Raw genomic sequence first — 16,343 nt, forward strand, 5'->3', positions numbered from 1 at the left:
TTTAAATCATTATTTTGGAAGTAAAAAAAAACTACTATTCGAAAGTTAACGACTTTTATTTGTCAAACAAAGTTTTTTTATTGTAAGATGTAGGAATACCAATTATTTAACAATTCACTTGAATTTAGGCAAACATAATAAATTCCTATTTAATCAATTGGCTTTACCTAATGCTTTTTTGTGTTTTTTTCTTAAATACTTAGTGCTACCGACATTGAAATGAAACGAAAGTCTAGAATTTTCTTGCTTACTTAGATCATATTAAATATTTGAGAGCGTTGGGATGTTCAGTTATGTTTAAGCAAGATTTTATGAGAGACAGAAATAAGTTGTAATAGTGACCAAAAAAAGTAAATGTTTTGAGAAAGTTTTTATTTATGTGGGAGCCGTTGCGTACTTATACGGAACTTGGGGCTGAAAAGGGTTGTTCATAAGAAGCCACTCTGCTAGGAAAATTATAGGATCCACTGGCTTTTTCCTCACAAGTTCAACCAATCCTTTCAACAGAGTTGGATTAATGTACAAGTTACAATAATCCTCCACTTTGTACTGGTCACAAATGATGGGTTCCAAAATACCTTAAAAGCACTGAACGTATAAATAAAAAATCTAAGTTAGGTATAATACTATCAGGGTAAAAATATCTGTTTTCCCTGGTTGCCTCTTTGGCATTTTCGGAGGCATGCAAAGCATCAGGAATATCCACATGCACCTCAAACCTCTTTCTCACACTCAGTGGTAAAAACCACTCAGCTTGCAGAGTTTTATACGGTCCTACTAAAGATTTCCACTTTTCAATCGAATTCATCCCCGCCAAGGACAGCACTAAACACGGACCCAAACTCATGGACACCACCATATTAGGGAACGAAGGACACCCATAGTGTTGCTCATAAATTTCAGCAACTTGTTCAGGTGTTAAGTGCAGGGTTCTTTGCTGGATTTGAGATAATTCGTTAATTTCACACCCGAATTATCAAAGATGATCATCAAGACTTTCACACATTAATCGGATGGGATGTAATTGTTTAGTAACGTGATCAAAACTCAAAACGGTTATGATTTAACAATGATTGTGAAAGTAGTGATAAATCCTTGATAGGATGGACAATTAGGAGTGTGCGTTATGCGAGGTGAATACTTAATTAACGTTGATTTGTCCAACTTTCGTTTTTTAATACTGCAATTTATCATCATTACCGATAACTACGTTTAAACTGTCTCAATTTTTTTGTACCACTTACGTTAACAATGCTAAACCCCTTATCGGCGATGGCTTTCAGCACAACATCTTTGTAAACCATTGCCTCCGGTTTGATAATCGCCACCGTTCTTTGCAAACGAGCTTCTTCACACGACAGCGAAGACTCGGTAGAATACGGAGGCAGACTCATCTTGCCGTAAAACGGGGCAAAAGCTCCATAATCAAAATCACCCTCGCAAAGGGTTCGGGCTGTGGTAACGGGAGACAAATAGTGAATTGTGTCTTGGTTTGCCCAGGCATCGTCAGTTGCATTGCTTGCAGCCTTAAAATAAATATCCTGGCGCATCCACCATATTTAAATCTGCTTAGGTACCTTGGTCGGTAGTCTTAAACTCGAATCGGATGTTGTGGGGCTGGTGTTTCCTTGATGCTTGTCCTGGTCCATGTTTTTGCACTTATTGTGTCAATTTTTGACTGGAAGCGTCTAATAAAACTTTTGCCAATTAAATTAAACTCATTAGTTTAATCTGATTGCGCTAAACTTTGCTTAATTGGACTTGTTTCGGTCAATCAATACTCTCTTCTTATCTCAATTAGCAATTTTCTGACTGTAGACTACGTGGAATTGCAGCGTTTAAACGGAACGGATTGGAAAATCCGTGGTTTTAATTTGTCGCTTACAACATAGGCATGTGTAGGATTTGTGTTATCCACGTATAACAATTGTTTCTCCATGAAATATTAACAGAATGTTATAATTTCCCTTGTAAAAATTACGTTCCATGCGAAGTATTGTCTCGGTTGGGTGCTTAGCGGATCTCTAAATGAGTCGGGCGCGCTTCCACCACTTGTTCCAACTGCGTTTCCAGTGTTTGAAAGTGTTTTGTGTGATAAAGTAACATTTTTGTTTGTTGGCATGGAATTTTTGTGAGTCTTTGCAAAACAATGGTGTTGCGTCCTTCGGTTAAGTTTAAATCAGTGATGAACATTCTTGCGGATTTTTTCGCTTTTTGTGTCCATGGGCAAATTCTCCGTACTTAGGAGGCGCAAGGTTAGTATAAAAAAATAATCATGATGTAATTACGAGAAATTCGCGTTAGAAACAATAATTATAGCGTTTTAATATTTTTTGGTGTTTATTGCACGTTTATTTTCTCACTAGACTTGTTGCATTTGATACAGTAAATATTGATACGCATGAGGGAACACCCATGTTTTATCTACAGTTAAAAATGGAACTAACCATATAAAAGAGACAAGTCTGTTGTTCAGGAAATATGCTCTCCATTAACTATAAAAACCGGAAGCTTCAAACTCATGTTTTTTGAATCAAGTCATTCATAAAATGTGGGTCACAATGGTGCACTACCAGCGACAATGTTTATTATTGTTATTCAATCATATTTTGCTCTACTCTCCGGGCGAAATAATTATTATTTACTGTTTTTATTAAGGAAATTCCATTTCCGTGATGTCTTAATAATTGTTTCACTTGGAAAATTACATTACAGTTTATTAAATGTAACATACTCGTGCCAGTGTTATTAAGGATTGCAAATGCTGCCATAATTTACCACGCTTTGATTTTCAAACTCATGTAATAAACAATCAGATACATAAAACTGGTACTACTTATTTATTTGTAGTAAGTTTTGTAAAACTTTCACTTTTAATTCAAGTCACAATTACATCAAATTACTAATAATAAATTTAACGCAAGTAGCGTGTCTGCTTTATTAATTCGTGGCTAATTAATCGTAATAAGTGCCATTAGAATTAATTTGAAGAAAAGATTGGGAATAAAATCGAGAGAAATGAAACAATAAAAAACTAATTGAAATCACTTGATTTATCGCCGAAAGCTGTTAAAATTTAATTATTAAATTTAATAAACAATGATTAATTATTTTATTTAAAAATGTTTATGCTGTTGTGGTTAACAGTTTTACCATAAATGCGAGGAGTCATTTGCTAGCTTAAGAGCCATAATAAAGCAGAGTTTATATTTTTTGTGGATATACAAGGTGTGCCTGCTAAAAGTAATAGTCTGTTGGAATTCTTTATTAGTTCATGCTTTTTTCGACTATTCGACTATTTTTATAATCTTAACGCAAACAATAAGGAATAAACAGAATCACGTTATCTCGTGTCGTTTCGTTTTATTATTTTTCCTTCTCTTTGAGTATTTTGAGTGGATTTACAAATGTGGAATTACTTGACGGCTGGGGGTAAAAGAACCTTCGAGGACAAAGCAATTCAGACGATTATCCGTTGGTAGATATTTTTTTTCAATGATAAACTTAGAAAACACATTTAGAACGCAAATGCGGTGGTGACGTGTCTCTGAAACCTGACCAAGAGGAACAAGTCTTTTACAAGCTTCTGGAGTACACTCCATTCAGAGACATTCAAGAAGAAAGCTACAAAATCGTCATTTTACCGAGACCTAAGCAGGAAAATCTGCCGTCATCGATTTACTTAAACTTGGAGAACTGTCTTTTGATTGACGATGATGCGATCAGTGAGTTGTGTCTGGAACTAAGGGAGCGAATTCGTAAAGGGTACAAGCAGTTGAAAACTTACAATGACATGGGAAGTCAAACTGATTTACACGTCCAACCCCATATTTTAGAGGATGAGAAAGTTGCAAGCGTTGTTGCGGACTGTGCTGTGCAAACGATCTCTATAAATTCATGTTTAAAGGCAAAATCAAAATCAAAATAATTTGTAATTGTTGCCTTATCCAGACTGTACAAGTCATTTTGTTTGTCAAAATTTATCGTCTTGAAATAAAATTTTAGTGTTTTGTGTTATTAATGGACAAATCTGTACCCACCATCAGCTCTGGAGCAGACCTGGATGAGGAGAAATCAAAGTTTAGGGAAACCCTTGCTAGGAAATTTAAATTTTTGGGCACTTTAAAGAACTATATTTTTTCCAAACTCCGCAAAGAGAAGTACAATTTAGACGATTCTCCTCCACCTGCAGTCAGTATCGTGTCTTACGACCAACGTGGTTTCGAAGATGCCGAAAAAGCACTCGATAGTGAATGTTCCCAGACTATAAAACTCGACCCCAGAATTCTACAAGCCTTAAAAACTGCCTTAAATTCCAAAATCAACGATCCCAAACCGAACGCAAACTTGGAACTTTTGGACATTGTAGAACGCACTTTCGCCCGCCAAATGGACATCTTCGAAGGCCTCCTCAAGCACATCAACTCCAAGAGCGAATCGGACAAAGTCAAGTTGCAAAGAAAGCTACGGTCATCACTCAAAGATCGATCGCTCGATTTGAATTACATTATTAATAATTTAGTAACGGAGCTGAACGCGAACTCAAACGCCCAGCAAATCACCATTGCCTTAAACGACGATACGCCAAATCCCGGGGATAATCCAAAAATCAAAAAACCGTCAATTGAGTGTGAGTGCCGCCAGGCCGGAGCCAGTGGAGGTGCCGTACCAAGAACCCAATAATGTATTATTAAAGTTGCATTAAATTTAAATTACCGACCCATTCCGCGCACTTTTTGCTCCGGCAGCTCACCGTCAGATGGCCGCGTCAATTTGACAGGTAACCAAACAATCGGGAAATCGCCAGTTTATGAGTGAGTCACAGTGGATAAAAGTGCAGTTAGTGGTGTTTTGTACATATTTACAAATTATCTATCGTCCACAAAATGCGCTAATCAGGCATTAAATTGCCTCACGTCACGGCATTTTACATAAGGCAACGGAACCAGCCAACAATCTTGCAGTGAAAAACTACCTGACCTTCTTAACTTATCGTTGCTTAATTAACGTATAAATAACTATTGTTTGAAAATGGTGCGTTTTTCGGTGGAAAATATGTGAACTGGCGAAATGGGTCACTTCCGGACGAGGGTGCACCCCTACTGACAAGATGAGTAGGGGATACTACAACACCGGGGCCCCCTTTCTGTATTCGGTAGGTTACGCATGTTTAGATTAGTCAAGTGGTGTTTTTAAACAACCGTGTACTAAAGCTACTCAAAACCCATCAATATTTATTTTTTTATCTGGGAAAAACGTGCGGATGTACGCATTTAGTGTTCCAGTTTCTAATGCATTTTTATATCCTTGCTCATTATTACAGCCGGAATTTCGTGGTCTGATTCACCGAGTTTGACTCCGATTGCAAAAAATTTTGAATGACCATTGTCAAAAAAAATATGGGAGAAGGTAACTGTGACGGTCAATTTTACGTTTGACACTCGGTGTTAGTACCCGCATCTTTGGTTATTTACTTAACTAGAGATAGGCCTTTACAAGGATGAATCCCGTTAATATGTATCAGTGAACGGAATAAATTACTTAATAAAACTAACTTAATTGTTAATATTCAAAAGCCTGAATATGTGATACACAAAGTGGCATCACGTATTGGAGAGATTTTGTGGACATAAAGGAGGTCCTTGGATGCTCCTTGACAAGGAACGTTCGTAAATTTGAATAGACCGTTGCCTTCCTGCTGATGATGTCAATTTCGCCGGGAACACGACAAAATATCGTAAAAATTTATGCACTGAAAATGTTACACTTTCTTTTAATAAAAATGTAACGAGCGTATTGTTTCGTGAATCCCATAATGAAGATAACTAGAAAAACTGATTGGCGTATTGATAATAAGTAGAAATTCTTTTAATGTGAAAAGATTTTCTTATCAAGGCAATAACTACGAAATTATTTAGTTTCATGTGGAAGCTGTAGAATAATTACCTGAAGAAACCGTAAATTAATCGCAAATGCAGGTTCATAATTTATTCAGTGGCATTCGGGACAGTTCTCGAATGGGGTAGTCTCCATGAGACATATTGGCGGAATGTAAGAACACTTCTGTCTTGAACGTGCAATTCCAGTTTTACTCGTTTCACTGTTACATATGAAACTTGAGGTGAAATTATTTATAATTACTTGAAGCCAGTTGCTCACCTATTTCTCCTTAAAAATTGTGCTAATTTCGTTACTTTACCAGGAATTTTTCTCAAGATAAGATTATGATTGAGATCGTAATGGTCTTGTTTATGGGTAATTAACGTCATGTGGCGCGATGACAATACCAATTTGGGCTTGTTTATAAACAGTGGGAAAGCTTTTCATTTCTGGTTGGAAAAATCGTTATCGCAGGTTTTTTGCAAATGTTATGATCGAAAGAAATGTCTTTGTTTATCTCAGTTTCCGGTATTAAGTATGTGTGAAATTGGGCCATATTGTGCTATTCGTAACACATCCAGTTAATGTGCAATTTGGCATTTTAACATACTGACCTGGGATTTCGATTATGTGTTTTGGAACGTCGCTGAGGGGCACTTTCTTTAGTTAACAGATGTCAAGAAAACGAAAATTAAAAGTAAAGTGGCGTTTGATGTTTGGTTGATCATGTATTTTGTTTGTCACGTTTTTCAACAATAAAGTTGATTTCGAAAGTGATGTGGTTTGTTTTGAGGTGTAATTATTAAATAAGAGAATAAAATAATTATTATTATGCTTTAACGTGTAACCATGAAGCGGATTATCATCAACCTAAGGCGTTCACTCTTGCGAAAGATTTATCATTCAAGAGTTAGTTACAAATGGCTTTAAGGCAGTGAGTCAGTTCAATTTTTGTTATTTTTTTGATAGTTTATGACGTCATTTCACGTCATTTTCCGACTTGTTGTTGCAAGTAACCTTTTAAAAACCAATTTTTTTCTTATTAAATAAGAGCCACTTAACTCTGATTGTTCTTAACAAATATGCCAATTATTTAACGTGGAATTGGTGGTTTTATGTGCGGAAAAGGTTCTTTCTGGGTCATAGCTCCATAAAAAGTTGTTTGTGGTAAATGATAAACCAGTTTAGTCTTATCTGATTAAATTTAACTGTCTGAAAATTATTCATTCACGTATAATGACAGATGAACAACTTGAGCATATCTATTATTGTTTTATCGTGTTAAAATCTAGATCTCCACTCTTATCTAATAAAACAGAGTGCATTTATTGCGTTATGAGCAGTAAAAGCGACGATTATGTCCAATTAACCTTAATGGTCAACACTTTTTCTCAATACAGTGGAAGGCTAAGATCAAATGAACAAAAAATGGTGGTTTTATTAAAACAATTAGATGCAGTCTAGTTCACGAAATGCTCTTGGAGCAATTTTCTTAATAGTGGTGAAGGTTTTGTTTGGACTAGATTGAATATTCGGACTTTAATAAAATCTAAGCTCTATTTCACAGGGTAATGTTTTTCTGCGAGGTTTCTAAATGAAAAACATTGGAAATGTTGTTTTCCCAACATCAAGACACTAATTTTCACTTGTTGTTTTTGGAGTGCCTAGTTGTTGAACCAAAATAATTTGAGAGAAATCAAAATCTAATTGTAGTTTCTAAGCGCCAAATTTTTAGAAACGGTGAAACTAAACTACTGATTGTGATTGACATTTACCATTTTGAATCAGTCTTAGTTGAAGTTGAGCAATTGAATCAACAATTAAATGGAAGGAATTTTTTCGCATTTATATTGTTTCCAATGGAGAATGGGACATGGTACGGTGCTTTTTGAAAAGTTGCGTTTAAACGGTTTAAACAATAAATATAATTGTACTGTTTAATTGAAATCAAGTAACGGAAGCACACTACTGAAATAATTAAGTGGTTCATCATCTGAAGGATAATGCGGAACAACTACTAACGAGACTACTTCCGATTTTAATTCGAAACTCGCCACATTTTTCTGTCTTTAGCGCTTCGTTTAAATGTGGTTCAAGTGTAATTTAGGTTCTAATGCAAGCGAAACTGATGGATTTTACAAAGTAACAATAGTGTGACTTGAACCAAGGACATTTTAATTCCGGGAATTTTCGTTTTTTATGTAAATTGCTCAGTTGAAAATTATTTTGTGCGAAGTATTTTCCAGTAGATGGTCCGTATGATTATTTCAATTGTTTGCGTAATGTGGAAATGAGGATGTTTAATGATAATTTAACTTATCAAAGGTGAAATTTTTACCAAGGTCTGTATTCTGTCAAAACTCCGTGATGTAACTGAAAATATTTGCTCATAAATCTGTTTCACAATAATTTACGTGAAGGAAAAATTTTGATTGTTGTGTTGTAAGGGATGCAGATTAATTTAACATTTAATTGAAATGGCATTTATTATCTTCTACGAAATTTTCTCGTTGTATGAAAGTGCTTGATCAAATCGAAGGCCAGCCAGAGGTCGCACACTTTAAAATGTTATTGATCCATTTTCTGTTCGATTCGATTAATTTTGAATATTATTTTTGTAGAATTCAATTTACATACAGTTCGCTGAACCCCTTGAAGATCCTTGTTTTTAATGAATTTCGCTAGGTTTAACAATTTTAATTGATAATTACATTCGCGTTCAACATTCCAAATAAACAACAATGAGAGCGTTAATTTTTCAAGTGCATCCGCTTCTTTTCATGGTGATGTGTTATCGGGTCTCTAACGGTAGTCAATTGTCGATGCACCATAACACTTATTAGTAATTACATGTTTCGAGTTTTACTTCTGGCGTAATTGATGGCATCGGTTTACAAATGTTAGATTTTTAATTAATTATTATTGCATTCAACAACCGTGTTAACACCAATCGCTATCATGGGTTTATTGTTTCTCCCTACGTAAGCTAAGGACAATGCCTTGGACTTGGAAACGTGGTGTTAAATCTCACATTTGGAGTCTTGTGACAAAGCTGACGGCCTCCATGGCAACAGCATAATTGTCTGACTGCAATAAGTGAACTTTTGTTGCCACTCAAGCTGGGTTTAACGTTAATTTTGTTGGCAATTTGAATCTGCACTATTAACAGCGGAACAAGGTTGTTTCACTTCATAGAATCAAATCATATCTGTTTACACTTGTTTCACAAGCAGTGAAAAAGTTGCTTGAATAAGATAATTATACTTTATGTAAATGTAGAAAAGACAGAACGTTTTTCAGTCAAAATATTATCAATTATTATTATATTGAAATAATGTTATTCTAATCGTAATTCAACTATTATAGATTTTGCAAGGGTTATGTAGTTACGATAATAATTAAATAGAATTATGCCGTGCATTGTTGTGTCTGTTGGGGTGTTAGCAAGATTTTCGCGGAGAGATTTAGAAACGTGATATTCTCTGCAGAAATTGTCGTCTTCTATGTTATTTTATTAATGATGTTGCAAGCCGTTAATTAATTAGATTATCAGAAAGTGATCTTTTTTGAGTAAATATCTACGTTTGAGTGAATTCATTGTGCTGTGTAACGAAATAATGAGTGAAACATGGGAAAAGAAACAATTGTGTGGCAACTAAACATGTAATTCAATTGAAAATTTGAAATTCTTGGAAATAGCTTATTTTGAATTAATCTTATTTTTAATTAAATTGTTTCAGCGTTTACAAAATCAGGCGTTTATTTAAACCGTTTTGCATTTTTAATTATGTGATTTTATTTTGGGTGATGTAACTGTGGTGTAAAAATCTCGCGTGTTTCACTTTTTTGCAACACAAAATAAGTTTGGAGAAAGCTAATTGGAGACGGTGTTGGTAATTGGTGTTTTTATTGACCTTCCATGCGTAAGAAAATTTGAACATTGGAATATTAAGCTACTTAAGATACAGATTTTCTACTAATCGATAAAAATAATGAAAGTGCTCTTCTACAAAAATTTACTTTCTTCAGAGATGTAATTTCATAGTTGCTGTAGAACGAATAATTGAAAATTGTTGTTCCAAAACGCTATAAAAGTGAACGTAATTTAAAATTTTAATAATAAAGTGTTGCAAGTTTGCACACATCCTGCGAAATGTTAAGCCCGAGGTTAATCAAATTGAAAAGCCGGCTTTTGTCGCTTCGGAAAGAGCGGAGATAAGTTGATTTGTGGTAAATGGAAGCTTCTTGGAGCATTTTTCACTTGACGGCACCCTTCCGATGACTTGTATCATATCGCGTGATGTGCTAACCTAAAGAAGACTGGTACGAATTTCCACAATTTGCTTCGTGATCTTTACCATTACAGATCACATTTTCTGTATCCGTAATATTTTCCAAGGGCTCTGTATTGATTTGGTTCAAGTTTAAACATCTCTATGCATTGCTTTTTAATTAAGAAACTGAATTGCGATCATTAGGAAGCTTTGCGTGATCTTTCGCGCTTTCGGCAGAAAACTGAAATAATTTAAAAAGTTTACGTGAAAATCTATAAAAATTGCGGCGTTTCTGTGATGGCACGAAATATTTTCGCGTTTTATCAGTCGATAAAGGGTGGGGTAGTGCAGGGCGGTGGCTGTTGCCGCTTGATACTACTTCATGTCTTTGACCTTCAACTAGTTTATGATTTGTCGAAACAGAAAAATTTCATTTGGCTAATTTGCCACGAAACATTGTTCTGGAAATTAATTCGGGTAAAAATCGTTCGTGATGAGTCCAGCCCATCACGTAATTGAATTACTAGTCTTGGTAGATCTGTAGCAGATCTTTTTTTTTTTGTAATGAATTTAATGTAACAAATTGTTACTTGCACAATTATTATTTATAAGAACAAATTGTGTAAATGTAATGTCGTGGCGCAGTGACTAGTGGAGCTATGTCACGTTTTGTGTTCTGTACTCTTCTGTCTATAAATCTTAAAGTACAGTTACCAGCAGACAAGGATCATGACGTAGAGATGTAGTGACGTACTTGTTAGATTGCAGAGTACTGTTCTATCTATTGTTTGAAAATGAAATTGAAATTGAACCATATTATAAATCACCTTCGAATCGGAGAAATTTATCAAATGAAGAGAATGGTATATTTCGTCACCCTCCATTGGCATAATTAAATTTTATTTAAAAATATACAATTAATACTCATTTATTGATCGTACTACTTTTATTAATTCAGCTTTTCTGAAGATTGGTTTGTCTTTTTTTATTTATTGGATTAGTTTCGTGACGGTAAATGTGATCAATAACAATACAACAGAGACGACAGCAAGATAATTTTGATGGTTGCCGAAAATAGTAACAAAATTGATGCCTGGAGCATTAAGCAAGGAGGTTGTCTCAGGTTCCACATGCAGCTGGTTCTTGTGGCCTCAAGTCCCAGTAACCTGTTGATAACGGTCGGTTCCAACTTAAGAATTAAGCTACCTTGACTGCATGACAAATAATTATTCTTATTTACTGTTTGTGATTCGTCTAAAGATTATAAAATTATGGTTATTGTACTTATGTTAAATGGACTACAATCATAAATTTTCCCCTGTGTCTGAAATGATTTATTTATTTTCTCAAATGTCTAGTAATTTGTTTCTAATCGTTTCAGCTAATTTATAATGTTGGATGTTTACTGTCACTTCCTTATGGTTTGTTTTATTAGCCCTGTTGTCATTAATTTTGCCATTTTTTCAACTCGCTACGTGTAATTTTTATCAGGTGACACTTTACATCTTCTTGTATTAATAGTTAATTACTGCCTTCTTCAGTTTTATAGCGTGGTCAGATTTTTTCACTGTTACAACCGACTGATTATCTAGAGATAATTTAACTTTCACTTAAAGTTCGAAGTAAATTATTGCGACAGCTTCAGAAGTGTTAAAATGATTGTTTTAGATAATTAAATGTCACCGATTGATAAATCGACGCGTATCGAAGATCCTTTCTTTTTTTTTTTTGTTAGTAAGTGTTTAGTCATAATTTTGTGAATTTGGAAATACCTGAAACTGTTAGGTTGCGGTTTCCTGATACTTTTAAATTGTTTGATTGTTTGTCACGTAAATGCATCTTATATTTGTATACCTATCGGAAATTGATTTTTTATTTTTGATTGGTTAACTGTATTTCGTTACAGCAAGTAAATTCAAGTAGGAAAAAAGTTATGAAAGCTAGTCTAAGTGGAACGGACAAGATTTGCACAAAATGTGAAGAATGTAGATTTTATGGAAAATAGCTATCATATGTTGTCAAAACAAGTGAGAAGAAAGTTTATTAAGTTTAATGTTTTTAAGCGGCAAATTGATTCAGTTGCTATTAGAACATATGGCGACATACAGTACAAATCTTCCGAGTTCTATTAACCAGAGGAACGATATCTGATAAGAAGGCGAGTTCTTGACACATTTTATGAGATTTTCTGCAGTTTAAGTAAAGTGTTAAAAAAGCGTCATTGAGCTTCTCGGTATTAGAGGTATTACTGGATCATGGTCGTTCGATCGCGTTTTATTTTTTGCTCAGTCGGCCTTAATGAATTGATTAATTTTGTCTTATTGTTCGACTTCGTCTTCAGCTCCTTGCCAGTAGACGCATAAACTTTCTCAACATCGAACTAGGCAAGTAGGGTATTGGAGAGGATAAGTTCTCATATATTTTTTTATCCAACATGTAATTTTATTATACTTGCTAAAATAAAATCGGTAACTGTAGCACAATAGCCTTCAGTTGTTGCTTGAAATAATTCAAGTCATGTGTTGCAGACTGCACAGATATTATTTATGTTACAACTTTGCGGAACGAGTCAGTTTTGAATTAATGCTTCTGCTTCAGTGAATTTAAAAATATGTAGGAAGCTATATTGGGATGTAAAATATATATCATCTTCACTGCAAAAGTCAGCGTAAAACTACCCACAGCTCAAAACCAATTTGGCGAATAGTCGAATAAAACGTCTATGTTGTTACCGAAACGCAGACAAATTTCTTTTAGCGCTTTTTACGAACCAGCTATTAATTTCTCATCAAAATTGAAGACGTAGGTTTGTGTTCTTTGTTATTTTACCAACTGTCACTCTCAAAGACTTTTATAGTCTCGTCGATTTATAAACACATTGTTTGGCTTTTTTGGTAGGTGAAGATTGATGAATTAAATTATTTTTTATGTCAAATAGTTGATGGCGATTGTGTTTTTAAGGTAAGTTTGGTCTGTAATGGCAAACTTTAACCTTTTTGACATCCGGTGAAATTGCTTACTTACAAGGTGTGTGTCAGTTTGTAGATTTTGAATTATTTCTTCGGTTTATTTTATTTTATGAGTTAGAAACTTTCTTTATGTAAACATTTTTGCAAATTTACCATTGACTCAAGACAATCATTTTAATAAATTATGCCAGATAACCATTGTGTTTTATTGCAGTTTGAATTTAATTACTTTACTAGTGAGTTAAGTAGGATGGTATGGATTTCAAATTAAGCTTCAATTAATTTAGTTTAATGAAGTAAATAATGTGTAAATGTAGTCTCATATACAAATTACAGTTAATCTAATTATTTTTCGAATTCAGAATGCTGATGAATAATTTACATTCTGAATGATTTTGTAAGTTGTGATTATCTAAACCAAATATCCGTTAAATTTTACAGTTTTCTGCAAAGGATGTGCTAATAGGCTTACATCAATATCTAGTAATTAGGGTACCAATGAATGTGTATAAATTCACAATTGACCAATCAATTTTTTAATCAAAAAAGTCTATTCTGTTTGAAAACACAAGTAATTGGAACATGAGTAAATAAATGCCGACAGTTTTTTTGTTCAGACGACTAGTGGATATAAATGCTCGTATCATTTGCGGTCTTATTGTTTAGAAAAGCGACAGTTTATTATAATTTATGTTGAGTGCGTTTGAGAAATAAAGAAAATCTGCATTGCTATCACTTTTCCGATGCACTATCATTTTTGTTTTTATAATAATTACCCTGCTTTCCTTTGGCCACATGCAGCTCTGAGCTATTGTTAGCTATTCTGCTCTACATATTTAATTATAGTGTAAATGTCTAGTGTGAAAGAGTAAAATAATAAAATTATTGCAATTTGCTGATACTCGAGGAAAGTAAACAAAAATTGCTCATCTCACTTTCTAACCTATTTAACTGGCGTTTTTGATCGAGTTGGAATTTTATCGGAAGTTAACGGAACGATGGGCTAAAAGCGCTATTATTTCTGCGTGTTTGCTTGTTTAAGGATGTAATTTGATCAAAGACGAGGAAGGAAATTCGTAAAGCAGTTAATGTGAAAATCACCTGCCTCTAGGTAGGAAATGTTCAGTTTCCGATTTAGTTTTTTCTAAAAGAATGGTAATTTATAATTATTGTTCACACGTTCCATCATAATTAATAAAATTATAGTCGCGTATTATAATATTAATGAAAGATTATGGAAAAATAACACTTTCCTGCAATTTCCCGGTAAAGCGGCTTGGGGGAAAAGGTCATGTTCCCGCCCAAACCAATTTCTAAAGTGAAAATGTCTTATTTTCATTACGGAGAGTCGCATGTGTAAACATAAAATAGAGAATTATAATATGAACTTGGGGTCAGATCGTTAAGTTGGAAGTGATGTTAAGGCAGCATTCCATTTCAGAATCACGTTTGAACGTAGTTATTAATTTCTTGTTAACTTGGAAGTGTAGAACTTTGCAAGGGCTGGAATCAACCACTCAGAACCTTTAAAATGACTTTCATATTTGTTAATTATTAAAATGAGCTGTTGCTTAAGCTTTTAATTTTGCTAATTACAGCTGACCCCAGCGTTTTCTAACGTTAATTAAATCTAGGTTTGAAGAAATATATCAAGCATGATGGTGCTCAGTCATGATGTTGATCTGCTCACGTAACAACAGATGACAAAGAGTTACAGTTGCGAAATAGTTTTCACGTGACCAGAAATTATCTTTTTGCTTCCTTCCAGTTGTTAAAAATTAAAAAGAGGAAATGAGCGACTGCTAGTAAAAGTATCGACGATCTGATTGATTTTTTTCGTGGTTTACATAGCGTGTAAACTCGACATTACACAACTGTTTCGCTTCATCTAACGCAACTGGCTTTTAAATACATGCATTAGTCTAATTATCATCATTTAATATTTTGTAAGAAATAATTCGATAAATAAATCGGGAGTGTCTTTTTGTTCACTTCCGACGCATTTGAGGCGACTTCCGCTCAAATGGATCGGAATAATGATTTTGTTGCCACGATTATCTATTGTATTTTGCGACAAGTTGAATCATGACACAAGTTACATAAGTATCTTAACCATTGTTTGTGCGGATTAACAATGGACATTGTTACCATGATTTTGTAATTTTTATCTAATTCGCTAATTATGGTGGAAGAAACTGCACCAGAGTCAAACTTGTGGAATAAATTATTAAATTGGTGCTGTCATGAAGGCTCTAGCGCGGAAAAGTCGATTTCCTGCACGTTTAACCGTGCAGGAAATGACTTAAAACCATCATCAGAAAAGAAAAATGCAAGTGGTGTTTTGCCTGATTAATAATTCAATGAAGTCGATGTTGGACGTGAAACTTTTAATTCAAAGTGAAAGAAGAATAAAATCCAGGGAAGAGCTATTGGAGATAAAGTGTGATATAATAAAAATTAATGTATTGCAAATTGAATGACTTGGCAGAATGTAAGCTGCATCAGTAATTCTCTTTTTATGAATAAACAAATTTGTTATTAAGTATCTTTGCCACACAAAAGAACAAAATTAATTTTATAAGTAGGTAGTAAGTGTTACTTATCTTGTGGCACTATTATTTACAATTTTACACTATTGTTAAGTTAAGCACACGATGACTAGAAAGCTTTATACAGAATCATAACCATTACTATCGATAGAATAAATTAACATTTTTTGTCGGGAATTCTGATGAATTCTGTAAAACTGATTGAGGTCAAGACTTTTTTTAGTATATTACTAAGCACCAATTTGTGATTCCAAAGGTAAAGTTCAAGGCACAAGCCATCAATCATCGTCTTGTTAATACAGTTAACACACAGATTGCGGAAAAAACTCCAAAGTTTAATTGCAAAAACTACAAATAATAATATGATCCAGCTCTCATCATTTTGATTTATGGCTTAATTCTTTGTCTGTAGGAGAAAGCGACCATTGTGTCTTTTTTATATAGTTATGATATAAATTTGAATTCATTTTCCCAAACCACATCGCGATTTTTTCTATTTCCTGAGGAAATGATTCCATGCAACTCACATAACCATTATAACCAAATGTGAACGTGGTTTATGTAATAATGTCGTTTCCTACTGTAACACTTGAAGCGATGAGTAACAATAAATACATGCATATCATAAAGAGCGATAAAGAAAATTCTTTTTTAATTAGTGGCGATTTTAT

The 16,343-nt window shown here is 34.0% G+C and overlaps 3 protein-coding genes across 4 annotated transcripts in view; 2 read left to right on the forward strand and 1 right to left on the reverse strand.

Moving 5' to 3' along the window:
- Positions 1-355: 355 nt before the first annotated feature.
- Positions 356-1,727, reverse strand: LOC100141905 (nucleoside diphosphate kinase homolog 5). The gene is made up of 4 exons (XM_001811182.3): positions 1,578-1,727; positions 1,245-1,526; positions 628-937; positions 356-578 (listed from the first exon to the last, which is right to left on the reverse strand). Exons 1-4 carry the CDS (start codon positions 1,647-1,649, stop codon positions 376-378), a joined length of 867 nt encoding a protein of 288 aa, XP_001811234.1. The 5' UTR covers positions 1,650-1,727; the 3' UTR covers positions 356-375.
- Positions 1,728-2,064: 337 nt separating this feature from the next.
- jvl (javelin-like) overlaps positions 2,065-16,343 on the forward strand; it is a 32,805-nt gene continuing 18,526 nt past the window's right edge. Inside the window, exon 1 of one of the 2 annotated variants that reach the window (XM_015984988.2) lies at positions 2,065-2,255. In XM_015984988.2, coding sequence (XP_015840474.1) covers positions 2,223-2,255 — 33 coding nt within the window. In that variant the 5' untranslated portion in view covers positions 2,065-2,222. Of the gene's footprint in view, positions 2,256-4,875; positions 5,156-16,343 lie in introns of those variants that run through there. The other variant, XM_008203311.3, reaches the window with a different exon arrangement.
- On the forward strand, positions 3,329-4,723 carry LOC135265926 (uncharacterized). Its single transcript, XM_064356316.1, has 2 exons — positions 3,329-3,474; positions 3,522-4,723. Exon 2 carries the CDS (start codon positions 4,021-4,023, stop codon positions 4,681-4,683), a length of 663 nt encoding a protein of 220 aa, XP_064212386.1. The 5' UTR covers positions 3,329-3,474; positions 3,522-4,020; the 3' UTR covers positions 4,684-4,723.

This window comes from Tribolium castaneum, chromosome 4 (genome assembly GCF_031307605.1).
Source record: "Tribolium castaneum strain GA2 chromosome 4, icTriCast1.1, whole genome shotgun sequence".
Lineage (NCBI taxonomy): Eukaryota > Metazoa > Arthropoda > Insecta > Coleoptera > Tenebrionidae > Tribolium > Tribolium castaneum.